Source organism: Pollicipes pollicipes, unplaced genomic scaffold (assembly GCF_011947565.3).
Source record: "Pollicipes pollicipes isolate AB1234 unplaced genomic scaffold, Ppol_2.1 Scaffold_4740;HRSCAF=5597_pilon_pilon_pilon, whole genome shotgun sequence".
Classification (NCBI taxonomy): domain Eukaryota; kingdom Metazoa; phylum Arthropoda; class Thecostraca; order Pollicipedomorpha; family Pollicipedidae; genus Pollicipes; species Pollicipes pollicipes.
In genome coordinates this window covers 41,034,302-41,053,564 of record NW_023596545.1, presented here as the reverse complement: position 1 = coordinate 41,053,564, position 19,263 = coordinate 41,034,302, and the positions used below count along the sequence as shown (strand labels likewise).

The 19,263-nt window shown below is 53.6% G+C and overlaps 3 protein-coding genes across 5 annotated transcripts in view; 1 reads left to right on the top strand and 2 right to left on the bottom strand.

Annotated features, from left to right (window-relative positions):
* Window positions 1-8,049, bottom strand: part of LOC119098633 (protein O-glucosyltransferase 2) — a 53,998-nt gene extending 45,949 nt beyond the window's left edge. For 2 of the 3 annotated variants that reach the window (XR_005094275.1, XM_037221603.1), the window contains exons 1-3: window positions 7,980-8,049; window positions 7,045-7,339; window positions 5,468-5,673 (exon numbers count right to left, since the gene is read on the bottom strand). Coding sequence is in view for 2 of the 3 variants with exons in the window: in XM_037221603.1 (XP_037077498.1) it covers window positions 5,468-5,673; window positions 7,045-7,322 (484 nt within the window). In the remaining variant the exon portion in view is untranslated. The remainder of the gene's footprint in view (window positions 1-5,467; window positions 5,674-7,044; window positions 7,340-7,979) is intronic. The other variant, XM_037221604.1, reaches the window with a different exon arrangement.
* A 501-nt stretch (window positions 8,050-8,550) lies between these two features.
* On the top strand, window positions 8,551-12,360 carry LOC119098397 (proline-rich receptor-like protein kinase PERK2). Its single transcript, XM_037221313.1, has 5 exons — window positions 8,551-9,035; window positions 9,704-10,005; window positions 10,403-10,619; window positions 11,432-11,582; window positions 11,834-12,360. The coding sequence occupies exons 1-5, from the start codon at window positions 8,752-8,754 to the stop codon at window positions 12,170-12,172; spliced, it is 1,293 nt and encodes a 430-aa protein (XP_037077208.1). The 5' UTR covers window positions 8,551-8,751; the 3' UTR covers window positions 12,173-12,360.
* Window positions 12,361-12,556: 196 nt separating this feature from the next.
* Window positions 12,557-19,227, bottom strand: LOC119098767 (U6 snRNA-associated Sm-like protein LSm5). Its single transcript, XM_037221794.1, has 4 exons — window positions 19,142-19,227; window positions 14,830-14,906; window positions 12,975-13,171; window positions 12,557-12,643 (listed from the first exon to the last, which is right to left on the bottom strand). Exons 2-4 carry the CDS (start codon window positions 14,873-14,875, stop codon window positions 12,611-12,613), a joined length of 276 nt encoding a protein of 91 aa, XP_037077689.1. The 5' UTR covers window positions 14,876-14,906; window positions 19,142-19,227; the 3' UTR covers window positions 12,557-12,610.
* Window positions 19,228-19,263: the final 36 nt, after the last annotated feature.

Below are 19,263 nucleotides of genomic sequence, written 5' to 3'. Positions count from 1 at the left end.
CATTATCCCAAACCTGGTGGCGAAATGCATCACAGTCACACACGCCACATACCGTCACGCAGGACTTGCCCGCGACATCCGTCACAAACAGGCACGGCCTGCTCACCAGACACCACATAACGTCACAGGCCTCCTCGCCAGACACCACACGTCACAGGCCTCCTCGCCAGACGTCACACAAGTCCACAGCCACCAGACAGCACGCAACGTCACAGCCCCCCCCCCCCCCCTCCCCCTCCCCCCTCCCCCCGCTCACCAGACATCCTCCAACGCCGCAGTCCAGCCCACCGGACATCATATATCACCCCAGCGCCGCCCAGAGCGTGCCGCCGCGCGCCGCGCGTGATCGCACCAGACCCAGTGATCCCGGACGGACGCCGCCGACTCGACGTCACCAGACGGGCGGCACCGAAACAACGACAGCGGTCTCGTCCGCGCCCAGGCCGCCTCTAATGAACGTTTCCTGGGATGGCGCTGCGTCGCCGACACACCCCGGCCCCGATCGACAGGCCGCGACCACCGCACGTCCCGTGACAAACATGGGCACTCGCGCATCAGTGCTGCCGCTTTATGAGAAATCGGGTCACGTGCTGACACGCGGCTGCCTCGTGGCAGGCGCAGTCACCTGAATGGCACGCTGGGTCCCGGGGTCTAACTGAGCTTACGCGGTGCCCGGTCACAAAACTCGCCGAAACTTTAGCTGTATTCGTTACATCACGTACGGTGTTTGAATCCGTTCACCCCGTGTTCTTGACAGTTTTAATTAGGTTTTATTAGTAGGGGGAGGTGTACATACATGCATGCACGCACGCACACACCAAGCAAGGCTGCGTGCATGGAACCGTACGTTGTTCAAAACGTATGTTGTTAAAACGTGAGCTTGAAGAAGGCACGTACAACAGCTCCCACAACAGTGCAAACAACGCACGAAGCCAGGCGCAGACAAATGTAAACATAAGATATTACTGGCATGAAAACGTAGAACAAATCTGAAAAACCACATAATGGGCATACAAATGTAGACAGAAACACACAACGTCAAGCGCATTACAGCATACACAGTGACAAATCAGGTCAACCTCAAACACACAAAAGTTTTATGTACTTGCAACGATGTTACTGAAAATACTCCCCAGTATAGCGTGGCGGCAGAAAACGAATAATAAAACACCACAATTACTCACAAAGCTCGTAACTCGGCGCACAACATATGATCGCAGAGCGTTGCATCGTGATGATTTTTTACTATGAGCATCCTGACTTCGCGCAGTATTCCACGCCTCATTCATCGGCATTGTGCCGTGCTGCTACGAACCACATGCTGCTGCTTGATTTACACAGTTAAAAAATACCCACCAGGTGTTGCGGCCAGTGCGGCAGCAATAATGCGAAGGAAATAGTGCGCATGTAAAACAAATACTGGTGTGCAAGGGAACTGCCACAATTCACGACCGCCACGAAAGACAACGTCCTTTACGCGCCAGATCAGTGGCATAAGCCATTGGAAACTGTCTCGCACGTACGACGTCACGCAAAGCAAGGACCCAATTCACACGCACAAAATACAGTAGCTAGCCATGTTTGAGCAGAGGAATGGATGCAACCTAATAGGTACAGTGGCATGCATGGCTGATATGAAGCCCATTTAAAATGCAAAGACAACACTGAAACACGGCGTGATTTGCGCGGTGTATAGATCGCGCAATGCTCCAACCACGTGGCGGTGCGTGCAGGGGAGCTCGAGCCCACCGGAACTGAACGGGGCTGGCGGCAGGGGTAAGGAACGCATTTAGATTCACGCTTTACCACCACCCAACGTCGTAACGGCAACTTTTTCCTAGTTGGAGCGCATCGCTCCCTCGGATACATGAAGTATCCGCCCCCTGGATATGGGGCACGTGATGTGCAAGCCATTTCTACGTGTTAGTCGCCCGAGCGAGGGGCGTATGGCAGTCTCTGCCGGTGCTCGGTCACCGCACTTCATAGCTGACCAGCTCCCCTGACACAGCGGCCGGCGGTTCAGCTTCTGGTGCTACCATGGGAAGCAATTCGACGTGGGAGAGTCCGTTTTAATATAGCATGACCCCGAGCACTGGTACATTAAGTATCTTTGAGTTCGTTTGGTACTTTGAGTATCCTGGGCACTGCTCCCAAGAGAATACAGACTGCATTCAGACCATGTAAAGCGACGCCTTTATCACATGAGAACGTCTTTTTGTTCCGCTGCCATCCCTTAAGTTGCATGAAATTTGAACCAAGTCTTCGCTGACACGAGTCATTATCTCTGACAGGGTCCTCAAGAATAGTTGAAAACGTGTTCAGATCCTCTTATTTGAGCAGGATGACACTTACAGACGTGAGTGCCCCAATTAATTTGAAGTGCACACACAAGTAGCAATTCCCTAAGGCTGTCTTGATGCAGCTGATATAAACCCAGCATCGCGAGAAAGTTGTCAAGTTGTCGTGTTCGAGACTGAAGTGGAAACTTTGTCGTCCTCTGTCTCCCACGTTCTCGGGACCATTCTCGCTAACAGATAACGGCCCGGCAATGCCCGCTTCATCGTCACTTTGAACGCGGCGAGACTGGCGCCATCCGATCTCAACAGTGCATGTGCAGAGGGTTGCCATCAGGCACACCCCACAGCTGGCTTGCCAAGACACGTGCTCGGAACAAAGAGCGGTGATCCTTATCAGTGCCGCGAGCCGGAGCCAGCCGCCGAAACCACAGCAGGTGTGCATCAGACCAACGGGCTCATTCACATGCATCTCCTGAACGCTGAGCAGCCGCATGAATTGCCTCGACCTGCCTTCAAAGCACCAAAACAAGCCGAGCTCCAGGCAAGGCGATTTCAAATGCTAGTCTGGTGCAGAACGGCATCCGCCCTAGCTAGCTCCGGGCGAGACTGACCTCACAGGTTCCGTGAAGCACTGTCACCAGGACCTGGCGGAGTTTGGCAAAGTTGTGGATGATTTCGAAGGCAGCCGGGAAACTAAGACAGAATCAACACTATTGCGACAGCGTCCTTGCGCGGTCGATTCCTTCAAATGGAGGATCCTTGGGGATCCTAATGTATGAGGAACTAGGAGGAATTATAATCGCTTAACCTGTGAGCCATTGCACCGCTGTTCCAGTACTGCCCAGAACCCCCAATGATGGTTTCACACGATGGGCTTCGAGCGATGGTGGTTCGGAATGAAGGCACTGTTTGGCTATTGCCCAGAGTCAGCAATGAAAACAATGTAGACAACACATATAACCATCTGGCAAATATTCGCGTGCTGCCAGCTTACTGCAAACGGAACGGTGTCAGAAGCCTGCCTTCTCGTAAGTCTATAATAAACTTAGTACGCAAATAATGCACAACGTATTGAGTAAACCAATGGGAAAGTAAGAAAAGCAAAAGAAACAGTCTTATTACTAGCGGACACCTTTGCGCAACCACGATTAAGTGTCCGACAAAGCAGAAAGTGTATGATATACCGTCAACAAACAACAGCAACAAGAAGACATTTACGAAAGTTCTCTTTCACACTAGTAGCCAGCACAACAACATCAAGGTTCTGCCAAGTAAAACCTTCCTTCATGAAGGTTTCTGCAGACCAAGCACAGTAACACCACACAAAGGGAAGAAATGCAGAGGAGGTGGAAAACAATTTTGTGCCGTACGACAAACATGCGCAACCGTCCGGTTCTCTGAGCCCCGGTCTGTTTCGCCTGCCATTTGTAGAAGTTACAGGGTATGTGTAACGGCAAGTGGTGGCAGCAACAAACCTTGCTCGTTAGTAGAGCAGAGCACGAGCCAATCCCTTCCAGCGTACCTTTCTTACACCGAGTACGGAAATAGCGACGCGTTGATACATAGCTGTCGTGAGCTTTGAGAGAACATCAAGCGTAGAGTGGCATTTCTATACAACATATTCATCGCTTTCCAGCAGGAAGTCAATTTCCCGACAATGCGCCGCAGAGTTCGGATCTGCCGGGCGGCAGAGATCGGATCTGCCGGGCGGCAGAGATCCGACCTGCCGGGTCGCGGAGACCGGATCTGCCGGGCCGGAGAGATCGGATCTGCCCGGCCGGAGGGATTGGATCTGCCCGGCCGCAGAGATCGGATCTGCCAGATCGCAGAGATCGAATCTGCCGGGCCGCATAGATTGGATCTGCCGGGACGCGGAGAATTGATGCGCCGGGCCTCAGATGTCGCATCTGCCGGAATCGGTTCCGCATTGGGGTCCACCCTTTTACGGCAGAATTGGAGTCAAAATCCAAATACAACGCCTTATTCCGGCACCACGCGGGGGTGAGTGCGGTGGGTCGTAGCCAGCAGTCTAAGCTCATTCCTTCGGTGAGCCGCGGCAGGCAGTCTGAGTTAATTCCTTCGGTATGCTGCGGCGACAGTCTGAGCTCATTCCTTCGGTGTGTCGCGGCGACAGTTAGCTCATTCTTTCGGTCTGCCGCAGCAGGCAGTCTGAGCTCACTCCTTCGGTGTGCCGCTGCAGGCAGTCTGAGCGCATCCGTTTGCTGTGCTGGGCGACAGTCTGAGCTCATTCCTTCGATGTACCGCGGTGACAGACTGAGGTCATTCCTTCGGTGTGCCGCGGCAAGCAGTCTGAGCCCATTCCTTCAGTGCGCCGCGGCGACAGTCTGAGCTCATTCCTTTGGTGTGTCACGGCGACAGTCTGAGCTCATTCCTTTGGTGTGCCGCGGCAGGCAGTATAAGCTCATTCCTTTGCTGTGTCTGGGCTGATTCCTTCGGTGTGCCGCGTGACAGCCTGGGCTCATCTCTTCGATGTGTCGCGGCAGGCAGTCTGAGTTCATTCCTTCAGTGCGCAGCGGCAGGCAGCCTGAGCTCATTCCACCAGAGAGGCCGACCAAGAGGCCGACGCTTCGGTACCTGCCTTGACAAGGACCGAGCCGGGTGGCAGGCGTCGTACGCCGTCTGGCGTGACGTCTCGGTGCGGTGAGGCACGCGAAAGTGCAATATCTTGCCGAGGTGGCTGCACGAGCGGCTGTTGCCGCGATTTTAGGCTCTTGTCAGGGGCTCCCTAGACTGACATGCTGGATCCAGGCGGTGCCGTAAATGTTATCTCCGGATATCGCTACCCAATATGCTACACGCCTCACTGCATACCCTATTCTTTACGTGTACCACGCAACGTCGCTTTTTGGACAGCTGACGAACATGTGCAGCATGGGGTTGCAAAATCAGCAACGTTAGCTTCAATCCCATCGTTGGTGATGTTTTTCCCACAAACGGCGTATCAACCACCGCGGAGACTCAATATACGCGGCTCCAACATCGGTTTCGTTCGAAGCTGCGCGGAAAGGTCCGAGAAAAGGACGTGATACAGGGAGAGACAGAACACGGCAAAAATGTGATATCTGTCAAACAGTTCAACTCACGGCTCTGCGGCTCCATGCCGTAGCAAGCTGCACCTCTCAGGTATTTCCAGCCGCGCGCCTTCTCACCTGGCACTTTGTAGGGGCTGTCGGCCACGTGCTGCCCTCTATAGAGGACCCGGAGCACGGCGTTGCGGCACGTGACGAACACGCGGTAGCGCACGATCAGCGCGCCGTCGTGCCGGTCCAGCACCTGCATGTTTACGTGGCAGGCGCCACGTGGCGACTCGCCGGTGAGTGACACCTCGAACTGCTCCCGCGGTGACGTCCTCAGCCTGAGCAGAGGGCGCAGTCGGGTGAGGCTGGTGCTCCACTCAGCAGGGCACAGGAGGACGTCCCGATGCATTGCGCCGGCATGGTACCTCCGTGATGCGTCACGTAACCCCCCCCCCCCTTCCCCACCATGAAGACATGAGGTCATTGGAGTATGGAGAGGCGCAAGGGACGGAGATGGGGACACCAAAGTACGCGGAGATACACAGCGGCCATTGGATTGTCAGCATGCTCAGATCTGCACAGCGGACACTGCACTGTCAGAATGCTCAGAGCCACACGACGGATATGGCACCGCCAGGATGCTCAGAGCTCCACAGTGAGCATTGGACTGTCAGGATGTTCAGAGCCACACAACAGACATTGGACCGTCAAGATGTTACGGGCTACACAACGGGCATTGTACTGTCATGATGTTCCGGGCCGCATAGTGGACATTGGACTGTCAGGATGCTCAGAACGACGCGGCGGACATTGAACCGTCAGGATGCTCAAAGATATACAGCGGACATTGGGCCGCCAGGGTGCTCAGAGCTACACAGCGGACATTAACTGGCAGGGTGCTCAGAGCTACACAGCGGACGTTCGACCATCAGGATGCTCAGAGATATACGGCTGACATTGGACCGCCAGGATGCTCAGAGCTACACAGTGGACATTGGGCTGTCAGGATGCTCAGAGCTACACAGTGGACATTGGACCGTCAGGATGCTCAGAGCTACACGGTGGACACTGGACCGTCAGGATGCTCAGAGCTAAACAGCGGACATTGGGCAGTCGGGGTACCCACAGCTACACAGTAGACATGTGGTTCCTAGAGCCACACAGCGAACATGAGACCAACCACATGGTACCCAGAGCTACTCAATGGAGAAATTGTTAGCGGGGCGCCCAAAGCCGCCCAGCACCACAGACATGGCTTTCATTCGCGGAAGCCAGTTCAGCGAGAGAGAGAGTACTTCTCAGAACTACCTCTTTAAGGACCACGGACTACGGTCACTTGAGGGTCGTGCGGGGAGTACGATACCGGCTAGCCCAACAATAACAGCAGGGACGGCGGCACTGGCGTCCCACAAGGATTGTTCTTTGCCTAAACCAGTGCTGATCGCCAAAAGGAGGCGAAAGAAGGCTGTTTAAACACCAGATGGCGCTGTCCAGCGCAGGGCACCAGGGCGGCTGGCAGCCTGATACCGTGGATGACCACGCCTCTTCGATGACGCCTCAGCGTCGTTCCAGCGGCCGTATGGGCCTGAGACAGTGAGCTGCCCGTGGACGTGACAGGAGCCTCAGTCGTGCCCAGAGCAGTGCGGGAGTCCGGCTCTGTGACCCCGTGCGTGACCCTCGCGGTGACAGTGCGGCCCGTCGCCACTCACTCGCTGCCGCCGCTGTCGACGGTCTGTATGATGAAATAGCGCGCCGGCAGGACCACCTCGTCGGGTCGGAGACCCGGACCGTAGAGCCGACAGCGAGCTGGGTCCACCGGGTCCACCGGGTCTGCTGGGTCTGCCGGGTCCGCTCCTGGGTCCGCTGCTGGAGTCGCTGCACCGGTAGACTTGGCCGGGGACTCAGTGTGGACCGGTGAGGTCAGCAGCAGCAGTAGCAGCGGCAGCAGCAGCGGTGACAGCACGCGGCCGGCCGTGCGGGGATCCATGGCTGAGGCGGGCCTGGCTGGGGAGGGCGACGCAGCGATGAGTTAATCGGCCATGTGGATGTGTCGGCACCACGGAACGCCGCCGTGGAACGGAACGGCCACGGAAAGAGGACCGAGACGCATTTGAGCAAGTGAAGTGGACTGATCAATGTTGGCGTCTTTATAGTCTCTATCTGTTGTGCCTATGTAGGACAAAAACGATACAACCCTCGCTTGATAACCGAATGTCATGACTGTAAGCAATTTGAAGAAATAACACGCTCGAGACCGGGTGGGTAGGTACCCGGTAACCCACATACGTGAAAACGCATCGATGCAAAGGGCCAGGCGGGCATATGCTCACACGTCAGCTAAAGGGATGGAAGACGGACTTTGAATACCGCTGCATTCATCTTACGTATCCGCAAAGACAGATCCTGGTCCAAGATCGATCTTTGAGCACGTGAAGTCTTCCAGTTTTCAAGGTTAAGTCCATGAGCTTACAAACAGGTCCCATTTGCGTCTTTCCCCTTACCTTCTCATAGGTGTAAATACAAACATAATGTACTTACAACTAGCCGCTTGCATTTTCAGTCCTTGGCACAGCAACACCACGAATAAAGTTCGGCAATATCGGCGCCACGAATTCACCCCAAGGATGTCTGCTCTTCTACTTACCTGCACGCCACCGCTCACCCACCACGCCACAGACGCCGGGTGCCCACAGAGCGGCTGCGTCCCGGCAGCGGGGAGGGGCGGCAGCAGCAGCGGCCGGCGCGGCGCAGTCAGCTGACCATGGCCGCGCGCAGAGGCGCGCCCAGGCAGCCGTGTGCGGGAGGAGCGTGTAACCGGCGACAGGCGAGGGAGCCCAGCGCTAAATGTGGGTATCCCGTTGACGTCGAGGATAAAAAGGGTCGAAGAGGTGCATTGGGTCGCCACTGCCCTCCGCATGGGGAGCCCGGACGGAGATCACATTCCTGCAGGAGGGCCGTAGGCCGGTGTTTTTGCGACAGGCGCTATGTTTACACTGCGTCTGTTTGAAATTAACGGGTTACATCGCTCAGGGCGTCGAAGATTCAGCCTCTGGAAGCACCACCAGCAGACACGAATAATGACTTACGTTTCCACTTGAGCTTGGCTCGCCCCTGGGTCCCAGGGTCAAGGACGGGTGTTGCATGCCCCAGGGTGAGGTGGAGAGTTTCCCTCACTTTCCTTCACTTTCCCTCACTCTTCTCACAGGTGCCAGCGGTAGAGGTTCGGTTCTTTCCGGGCCGCAGTGATAGCAGCGGGACGTTCTGATGTGGTGTTCCACGAGCGTTACAGTCGTGCACCATCAGAGACGGCAAACAAACGCGTTCGTGGATTTCCGCGGTCAGTGCCATGTGACCTCTTACACTGGTGACAACCTCGCACAGTGACACCGAGACGGCCGTGACACCCGGGCGACGTCATGTCGCGTGCCAGGCACCTGCTGCAGATGACCTGCCGGTCGAGGTCACTGACCCCGACCGGCGGCACCTCGGCGTCGCCCTGTTGCCGGGCGGCCGGTTGCGCGGTTCGGCGCAGCTCTCTTCACGTGCCGCCTCTGACCCCGGTGACCCCGTTGTCGGCGGGAAGCGCGACACCCGTCCTCGGGGTCACTGACCCCGGCCGGCGGGAGCGCCGGGGGTCGACGGTGTCACCGGCGGCGCTTCTGTTCCGCTCCGGACTGGGGGCCGACCCGCCCCGGCGACGGTGAGTCACCAACCGGATCGATCGTACCGGAGACTCAACATTCCATTGCCAGGCACCTGCAGCTCCCCACGATCCAGCCCCGCCAGGCTGCCTCTGGGATCATTCAATGTGAGTCCCGTGTGCTGTATGCAATTACCAGTTGCATTAAGTCTCAAAACAACCGCCCTATGAGTTCTGCAGCATTCACACAAGCCATTCGCTCCGGTTGTCGTACCCACTGAAAGTAAATAATCACAAGCAGTACAGCAAGTTCCGTTCCCTCGACAATGTGAATCCAACTTGGACGCATACTGGTAGCTGTAAGCTAGCCAGAATGCAGAACTGCACCAGGAGACATTTTATCATCGTAGCATGTGCATTTCAAGGGCGTACTTTTCGTCTTCGGTTTTCTTACAAGCGAAGCTGTGCAGCAGCCGCCAGCGTTTCCAAACATCGGCATTGTTTTCTAAGTGTATGCCATCTGGTGTCCCAGGCGCCAATGCAAGCCAATTTGACAGCAGGCAGACATCCGACGCGGTCTGGCGACAGCCGTAAGGACGAGCGACCTGTCGTAAGGCCCCTCTGCGCAATGTCAAAATCGCTGAATAAATTGCTGACTTCACGGACATGTCTGCGCACAGATGTCGCCCCCATCGCGCCGCCGCGCTGCCCGCTGTCCCCATCCGCAGACCGGTGCTCGCGCAGCCTCGACTGCTGGTCACCCCTGGCTCGCCACCGGAGGAGCTGCCGCCAGCGCTGCCGCAGGGGGACGCCCTCGGCGTCACCTACGCCGTCCCACCGCCGCCGCCGCCGCCGCCGCCCAGCGCCGACGCGGCCCGGCCGACCGGCGAGCTCCTGCCGCCGTCTCCGGGCCTCAAGTTCGACACGCCAGAGAGAGGGGAGGTTGAGGAGAATGGCTTGGACGGACACCCCGAGGCTCCTGTGCTCGGGCGCGGTTCGTTTGGCACCGTTGTGCTCGGCAAGCGCAAAGGTAACCCAGTCATGCGACCTTGTCTGTTACACTGGCAGGTCATGGGTTTGGAATGGACGCTAAGTAGTGAGGGTACTTCGAACGGTATGTTCAGCCATGAGTTTATATCACTTTGGCTATTTGATGGTTAGAGGGCAAAAGGTTTCCCCTATTGTTTTTAATAAGTTGAAATGGTGTCATTTCCAACATCACGCAGCGATAGTCGCAAGGTCATTGCGACGCCACGACGCAAACATTTTGAGCTGGCCTCCACCGACACACAATTGCACACCGTCCTGCAGAACAGACACCCACATGCTTCCTATTTTCGCGTTCCCGCCAGGTCGCGCCGCGGTGCTGACGATGGTTTCGCTCCTGCACACCACCGTAGCCGTGACTACGCCCCTTCGGCCGCCAGACCGGGCAGTGGCGGTGAAGGTGCTCCGCGGTAGGCAGCCTTCTGCCGGCGAGCTGCTGGCGCGCCGGCTGCGCCACCCGCACGTGCTGGCCGTGCTCGGCGTGTACGGCCTGAACGCCGCCTTCTCCACCGTCGAGATGGAGTACTGCGGCGACCTCACGCTCCAGATGCTGCTGGACGACCGAGACGCGCCTCTGCCGGCCGCCGCCGTCGGCAGGTGGGCCGCGCACGCAGCAAGCTGGGTCAGCCGCCACCCGGCGGGGGGGTGGGGGGGGGGGGGGGTCCGCCGCCGCCCGGTAGGAGAGGTTCGCTGCTGTCCGGTGGGAGGGGTCCGCCGCCGCCTGGTGGGAGAGCTCCGCTGCCGCCCAGTGGGAGAGGTCCGCTGCCGCCCGGTGGGAGAGATCCGCTGCCGCCCGGTGGGAGAGGTCCGCCGCCGCCCGGTGGGAGAGGTCCGCCGCCGCCCGGTGGGAGAGGTCCGCTGCCGCCCGGTGGGATGGGTACGCCCGCCCGCTGGGAGCGGTCCGTCGCCGCCAGGTGGAAGGGGGCCGTTGCCGCCCGCTGGGAGGGGCCGCTGCCGCTTGGTGGGAGGGTCCGTCAGTATGACGGGTCGGTCTGGCACACCGACCGCCTCGGCTGCCGTTTCAGTGGCAGCCGAGGCTGTAGCGCTTGGTGCGAGATGTCACACCATCGGGCGCATCAGGCGGGCCATGTGCGTGCTCATCTGGCTCATGATCAGGCACGCATCCTATTCAGTCAGGGGCTCCATTCCCCATCCACTCAAACGATGGTGGTAAAAAAGGTGATAAGAAGTTTGTTAAGCCCGGTTTAAGGGTCTATTTTAAGGATCGGGTTGGCCATTACCGATCGGTTATCGATCGGTTTATCCACCAAATATATTTTGTTCAACTACTCCTTTAAGCATGGCAAAGTGACACGGCTTCGGCTCCGTTAGCCGCCAATGACGCCGCCCGCGCGTCTCCGCGTGTTCACCTGACGCCACTCCGCGCCGCCCGGCCCCAGGTACGCCAGCCAGCTGGTCTCAGCGCTGGCCTACTGCCACGCTGAGGGCGTCATCCACCTGGACGTCAAGCCGGCCAACGTCATCGTGGCCGACTCTGGCGACATCAAGCTGGGAGACTTCGGCAGCGCGCGCTGCGTTGGCGACCCCGACGCCAGGGGGGTGAGTGATGTCAGAGGGCTCCCCAAGCAACAGCCGCCGCTCGTGAACATGTCCGACCTTGTTTTGGTGATTATTCGACCAATATTGTCAGCTTGTGTTCGGAGCCATTCGTATTCAATGCTTTCTCTTCGGATTGTATCTAACGCATTCCGATGGTTTTCTGCGCCATATGCGTGGGACTCTGCCATCAAGGCATGCAAAAACGGAGACTGCGTTTTGACGTGATCGGTCGGCCCTGATCCGTTCCCCAGAGCGGGGTGCGCGGCACGGTGCCGTACATGGCGCCCGAGCTGTTCCGCGGCGAGTGCGCCACTTGCCGCGCCGACATCTACTCATTCGGCGTCTGCACGTGGCAGCTGCTCACCGGCTACAGGCCGTTCGCTAGCCTCGAGGCAGACGTCGTCATTTACGTGGTGGTCGCTCGGTGGCGGCGGCCTGAACCCGAAGTGCCCGCCAATGCCGGAAGATGGCGAGAGGTGGTAGAGCGCTGCTGGGCGCAGCACGCGGAGAACAGGCCGGACGCGGCGGAGCTGGAGCGCTGGATGCTTCAACTGGACAATACGGGTCATTGGCCGTCGGCGTTCTGCTAACGCAATCCTGCATACTGCGCCGACTCGGACGGACTGTGACGCGTCTGCGCTATATTCCACGTTGATTTGTTGCAATTTTACCGTTTTCGTTGATTGTTCGTTTATACAATTGTGTTGTCGTCTGTCGCACACCTTTACAATTTCGTTGTTACCCTTTGTCGTTCATCGTCACAAGCATACAAAATATATCCATCAATATCGAAAGCCTTGTCACGCCTCGCGGATCATGTGGTTATTTGTACGGTATACTGCACACGAAGCGGCCCATTGGGGAATCCCATAAACCCGGCGCTGAAGAATGATGCGAGCAGTTCAACACATGGCCGAAAAATTATTGTTCACCAACATATATTTACGTAAATGGGCGGCTGCAACACATGAGATGGGTGTGCACACATGACTCGATGCAACATAATACACCAGCGCACCAGGAGTTTCTTAGTTGTCGGGCATCTCACCACCAGGCACCAGCTGAAAAGAAATGATGCCCGTCACTGCCCACCCGAGGTCCAGCGTTGGGGGAAGCTGTAAAGTACTAACTGTGATGTGAGTGAACACTAGGCTAGACATGAATCCCAATTCACCAAAGCGAGTTTCATATTTACAAGGCAGCTTCAGCACACCACAGCCACAGCACATGGAAATGCCACCTCCAAGGTGATTGGGAAGATGCTGGAAAGCAACTACCCCAGTAAATAGAAGTTCCCCGAGATGTGCATTCCCTGCTAGGTATTTGACATGACCTTTCCCACAACTGCAGATCCAACCCAGGGCAGTGCTCGTTCAGCTGCGGCCCCCTCACCATGGTGATGTTGTTGCCATTGAGCAGGATGGTCTCCAGCTTGGTGATGCGCCGGCCCTCGGGCGTGCTCTCGTACTCCGTCACGTCCTCCAGCACCATGTTGACAAAGTCATCAAAGCCGCACAGTGTGCCCACGATCTCCTTGTCGTTCTTCATAATGATGTGTAGCCGGGAGCCAATGCACTTGTCCACGAGCTCTGGAGGTGGAGAACCTCATCAGGAGAGGATGCCGGCAATTTGATGCGTTTGCTACCCTCTGTAACCTTCTCTAACCACGATAACGTGCCATCATGCAGAACTGCTCCTATCCCTGAATATGTTAACACACGCTCGGGTGGGGGGGGGGGGGGCTATTTGACCGCTCCAAAGGTTTTCCCCGAATGATTTCCGAACGGCTTGGCATAGCCGCGCCAAATTTTGCACAGCCGTAGACAACCGAATGCCGGGTCGTTTGGTATCAAATATTTAGATATACCTTGTAAGATCACTGATCGACGGTGGGCTAGTCAGGCCATGGATTCAGCAAAGACAATGTCTGGGGAATCGTTCAATCTGATGCAACTATGGGATGTTAGATGAAGCCACACATCCCTGTGATGGACTCCCTAAGTGTCAAAAAATTGAATTACAAAATTCAATTGACCTAAGTTCAGGTATGAAGGTCAGGCCAGGGCCAAAACCAACCTGTTTTCATTCACTCTGGAGCTTGCTGTATAAGGTAGCTTCTGGTGCTTATTTTGAATTTGTTGATAACAGGAAACACATTTTACAGAGTCCGTGGATTTCTCAAAGGTCAGAATAAGTCAGACCTAAAATGACACCAGTCAACATTTTTTCAAGAGCATACTGCCTAATGCTTTGCCTAATGCTGCCTTGATGGTGATTCCAATGCAAGAATCAAAGCAGTCTGGCATGTTTTTGATCAACAGAATTTTCCAAAGGTCAAACAAGGCCATCACCCTTAAATGAGCACCAGTGACCTTTTACTTACATGAATCATGTATCCTTACTTACTTACTTACATATATCACATATCATATATCATGTATTACTGGAACATGCATCCAGGTTTGTGGTGGTTGATGAGAAGTTCTGGGGGCACTTTGGACATCAATCTGGAGTTCAACCTTGTTTGACCTTATTTGACCTGAAGGATATGACCCAGGAACATCAAATTTTGACATAAGTGAGTTCACATACAGGCCAATATACCCTGTGAATTAAGTGTCTAGCTTTCTCGGTTTCTGAGACCTCAGGAGGGGGGGGGGGGGGGGGTGAGATTGACTCCCCATGCGAGCAAAGGATATTAAACCGCCCATGAGGGTGAGTGCCGGTAAACAGCTTGTCTGCAAGTCTGATCTATACACCTAGGGCCCAACCAGTTTACTCACGACCTGGTCACAGGTTAACAATGATAAGGTACAAGGTGTGCAAATACTGCAGTGCCAGAATATGCCCCCAGACTCCATTTGACCCATTAAAAATAGCAATTTTTGTTTCAATATTAACTTTTGACCAGTGGCATCACATCAGTCATCACTCATAATGGATGGCTTTGCATACTTTATGTCACCTTGTTATGTGGAATCCCTGGCTAGTGGGTGCAGTCCCACAAGGAATTATTCGCCAGCTACAGAAAAAGATATTAGCTGAAGGTAGCTAGTATCAGCCTGCAATCAATACGCACATCGCACATTTCTAGTGCAATGTTTGTGTAAAGCATTGGCACTGTACAGAGCGTAAATTTGGACCTCAACATGCATATGTCACTGTCATCTCATTACTCAACAAAATGACACTGGATGATGTGATGGCCACAGTCCTGTTTTTAAGTCTGCATCTGCAACCAACTCACCCAAGGGAAGTATCTGAGTGCTGCTGGGGTTTGGTACAGCCGTCATGATTCAGACTGATCCTTGTAATGGCACACAACTGAAACAAAACAGTAACACATCACACAGTAAACAAATGGGAACATATTAGCAGGACCACAATATCAGACCACATGCCAATTTGGACATGAACTGGTCACTCATATGACTTTCAAGTGCAAAAGAGAACAACAAAACACCTGGGGGTCTGCTTGTTATGTGTCAAGGCGATTTAAGACAAGGAACACCTGCCCTACAGAGAAACTGAGCGAGAATGTCAAATCTGTGAATATATCATGTATTTAAGTTTAAAAACAGCTATGCTGTTTGAAAAACCAACATAGCCTGGAGATATAAATCATAAAACCCATAATATGACACCCAATTTCAGTTTATTTTTTATGTCAATTATGCACTAATAAACAAGTTACTCATCTCTGTTGTCAAAATCAAATTATTTATTATATACATATGAATATATATATATATATATATATATATATATATATATATATATATATATATGTATATATATATACATATATATATACATAAGGAAATGTATAAATATATATATATATATATATGCATATATATATTTATACATTTCCTTATGTGCCAGGTGTTGGGACAGTTTCACAAAATCAGTTGAGGGCAGGGGAGAGCTGAACACTGAAAAATGATAAAAGCTGCTCCCAACATACAACTGATTTCTCCAGTCTTACACATATTGTCAAAATTGCTGGATGAATCCCTAGTTCAAGGGCATGGAGACAGCTGAGCATAGAACTTCACACATGGCCAGGGTCAAACTGATAGTCTCAGCCATAAATCATCTGAATGTCAGATGGTTAGGACCCACAACAAAGCCCATAAAGACAGGGAGAAGGATAAGAAACTGAGAGACACACCCTAGGAGAAGGGAGACAAGTGAGCTTGACCTACTGATCAGGCAGGACAAGGTCATCAGGCAGAGTGCCCATCAACACAAGTACCTGACAGGCCCAGAGGTACCAGTGTAGTTCATCCTACTGTACCAATGGCAGCTCCATCTATCCTCCAAAGTGATGAAACATCAACACCTCTAGCAGCCTGTCCAATTGATGGTCCCAGAGGCACCGCATCATTCTCCCACTTGCACCAGGACCAACACTGACTAACCTGAGTGGGAACTTAAGAGGCACCCAAGTGAGATGCCCCCATGTATTGGACCGTGCTGGTGAGGATATTATAGGTCACCCTTCTCAGGGTCCTGGGGGTTCCGGGGACCCTAGCAGGACTGCTGGCCCACAACAACCTCAGGCACTCAGGATGGATTCATGGATTACTATACTCATGCTCGGGCTGATCCTGGCTCCCTAGGTCCACAAGGCCTACATAATGCTGCACAGTGCAGGGGAGGCAAGGTCTGAAGGTATCATACACCAATGTAGACCAGTTCATCAGTAAAATGGATGACTTGTGTATGCTTATTTCTGACAGCAAGCCAGATATCATGCTTTTGACCAATGACCTCCCCAAACCCAGAAGCTTCCCATTGCACCATCTAGCGGTGAGAGAGGCATATGTGTCTATGTGTCTAACCTACCAAATGCAGCTAAACACTCCTCTAGGCCAAGTACCCTGGAGCGAGTGTGGCTGAAAACGGCTTAAAGTGGGAAGGACACCTTAATACTTGGCTGCATACACAGAAGCCCATCAGGCAACATCAAAGACAGTGTGTCAATTGAAAGACCTTATTCAAGGAGTGTATAGAGGCCAGTTTTCTCACCTGATGATTGTAGGCGATTTTAACTTGCCTCAGATTGACCAGGGAACAGAGCCGTCATCAGCTCCAGAGAGCCATCCAACCCACTCACTGATGGAGACCCTCCAGGGTTTTTTTTTGTTCCAGCATGTCCAGCAGTCCACATGCCACTGGCTGGGTGAAGCTACAACTGTTCTGGACCTCATATTGACAAACAAGGAGGGAATGGTCAGCAAAGTTGAATACCTGCCTGGGGTTGGAAGCAACGACCATGTGGTGATGAGGTACACCTTGGTCTGCTACTCTGGGCTGCAATCTCCTCGTCTCCGCGAGCTGACGTACATGAATTACGAGCACCTGGCAGACATCCTCAGGTTAATGGACTGGTCCCTGATGGAGAACCTCAATGTCAAACATGCCTATAAGTTCTTCAAGGAGAAAATCGCCAGGGCTTCTGAGGTCTGCTCCATCAAGAAACAGCCTAGACCAAAGAGCCTGTACGTGAAACCAAGGGCGACGCAGCTGAAGAAAAGTAAGGGACAGCCATGGCGTAAATACACACCCAGTAAAGACCACGCACAAGATTCAGGATAGAAGAGCTTCATGGCGATGATGGAGTGTTATCTAGCAATGAAACAAAGGCCAATGTGCTCAGTAAATTTTTTGTCAGCTGTTTCATAGATGAATCAACTAGTGTCCCGCCTGTTATGCCTTGCGACTTCAATGAACCATTCCTGGATGACATGAACATCTCTGCCCAGGCAGTGGCAAAGAAATTGACTCTTCTCAAGACCCTGAGCACCCCTGGGCCAGACGATGTGCACCAAAGGCCACTTTGTGAGTCTGCAGATATCCTGGCACTACCCCTAAACATGTTTTTCCTAAAATAATTGGCATTTGGAAGGTTTACCCAGGAGTGGGAGCCTGGTGAGGTAGTCCCAGTCTTCAAGAAAGGTAACTGACAGTCCCCAGTGAGCTACCACCCAGTAAGTCTTACTGCCATTCCCTCCAAGACACTCAAATCTTTTGTGAGAGGTGTGTTAGTTCATCACTTTTCGGACCCTGGTGTTCTTCAAGCGGCCCAGCGTGGGTTCCCTCAAAACGATCCTGTATCACCCAGCCATCAAACCTTATGACAGATTGGAGTGCCCCAGTAGAGCTTGGAGAGGTGGTGAACATGCCATACCCAGACTTCAGCAAAGCCTTTGATTCTGTGCCTCATAACTGTCTGCTCTCCTAAATCCATGCTTGTGGTATGAGAAGTACCTTGCCAGGCTGGATCAGGGACTTCCTTACCCACCGGATGCAGAGTGCAGCTCCAGATCTTGAGGTTGGATTAGATCGACACTGTTTGCAGCATCCTACAAGGATCAGTGCTAGGACCACCACTATTCATAACCTTCACAAACAACCTACTAGATCAAGTGTGAAGCATGGTCAAGATGTCCACGGATGACACCAAGATCTACTCTTGTGTCCCCAGGTCCCCGGCTGAGTCACCTCTGCAGGTTGGCCTCCACACCCTGGCCAAGTGGTCTAAGGAATGGCTGCTCCCCTTTAATGCAACCAAGTACAAACTAATGCATATCTGGAACTGCAACCTGAGACTGGTGTACTTCTTCAACAGGAGAGAAATCACATTGGGCTAACCGAAGAGAAACTCAGGATCTTCGTGGATCACAGGCCCTTATTTCACATGCAGACAGCTGAAGCGATCTCAAAAGCCAAACCAATGCTGGTGGTCATGAGACAGTCGTTTGCCAACATCAATGTTCACATGCTGCCACTGCTCTTCAAGGTCTTAGTATGCTCATGCTTGAAGTATGGCAATGTCATCTGAGGCCTCTTTGGCAGATTCAGCCATTGGGCAGATTTGACCAGGAGCTGTTGGAGCAGGTTCAGCAATAACCCAGGGGTCTTGTCAATGAAGTGAGGCACCAGCCATACCCCAAGAGGCCTGACTCTTCCTCCTCCTCCCTGTGCTACCGTCAATGCAGGGGAGACATGGTGACAGTGTATCAGTTGTGTCACAGATGCATGTTGTTGGCAGAAGTGGAGTTCCTGACAAGACACAATTCAGAGGTGACAAGAGACCACCAATGGGTCTAAGAAAACCTCAAACTCTCATCAGTCATCACTCACTTAGCACTGGGTCATCAACAATTAGAACATCATTCCACACCCAGTCATATCATCAACCTCAGTTGAACAGTTCAAGTCCAGGCCTCACATGCACTGGGCTGGCATCAAGCATGACATCCCACAATCCACACAAAATCTATCCATAACTTGAGACTGTTTGGTCACCAGACCAGGGACCCGACAAGACCGAGACCGACAGGGTTAGTGAACTTCTATAATTATCTATCACCATAAGGTAGGGTAAGGCGAGGTAAGGTGCGGTTAACAAAACCACCAGTGTTGGCCGTGGGACCCCAAGTTCAAATTTTCTAAGCCAATACAAATGTGCAGCCCTCTCATGGCTGTGGCTGTCAGTAAAGAATCTCACACACCGAACCGCAAAAAATCCAATACCATAGATACCCTACCTGCGGCAGGCGCAATTGACATACAATACACTTGCACAGAACGCCACTGCGGACACGGAGCACCGCCACCGCACGATGGATGCGCACCGCAGAAAATGAATGCTCTGCGTCACAATAGATAT

Bases quoted from the DNA above. Each gene is read 5' to 3' on its own strand.
- LOC119098397 (XM_037221313.1), top strand. From the start codon at position 8,752: ATGTCGCGTGCCAGGCACCTGCTGCAGATGACCTGCCGGTCGAGGTCA. The intron at 9,036-9,703 runs GTGAGTCACCAA...CCCCATCCGCAG, and splicing joins GCCGACCCGCCCCGGCGACG to ACCGGTGCTCGCGCAGCCTC. The intron at 11,583-11,833 runs GTGAGTGATGTC...TCCGTTCCCCAG, and splicing joins GCGACCCCGACGCCAGGGGG to AGCGGGGTGCGCGGCACGGT.
- LOC119098767 (XM_037221794.1), bottom strand. From the start codon at position 14,875: ATGACGGCTGTACCAAACCCCAGCAGCACTCAGATACTTCCCTTGG. The intron at 13,172-14,829 runs GTGAGTTGGTTG...CTCCACCTCCAG, and splicing joins CACTCAGATACTTCCCTTGG to AGCTCGTGGACAAGTGCATT. The intron at 12,644-12,974 runs GTGAGGGGGCCG...ATTTCTTTTCAG, and splicing joins ATGGCAACAACATCACCATG to CTGGTGCCTGGTGGTGAGAT.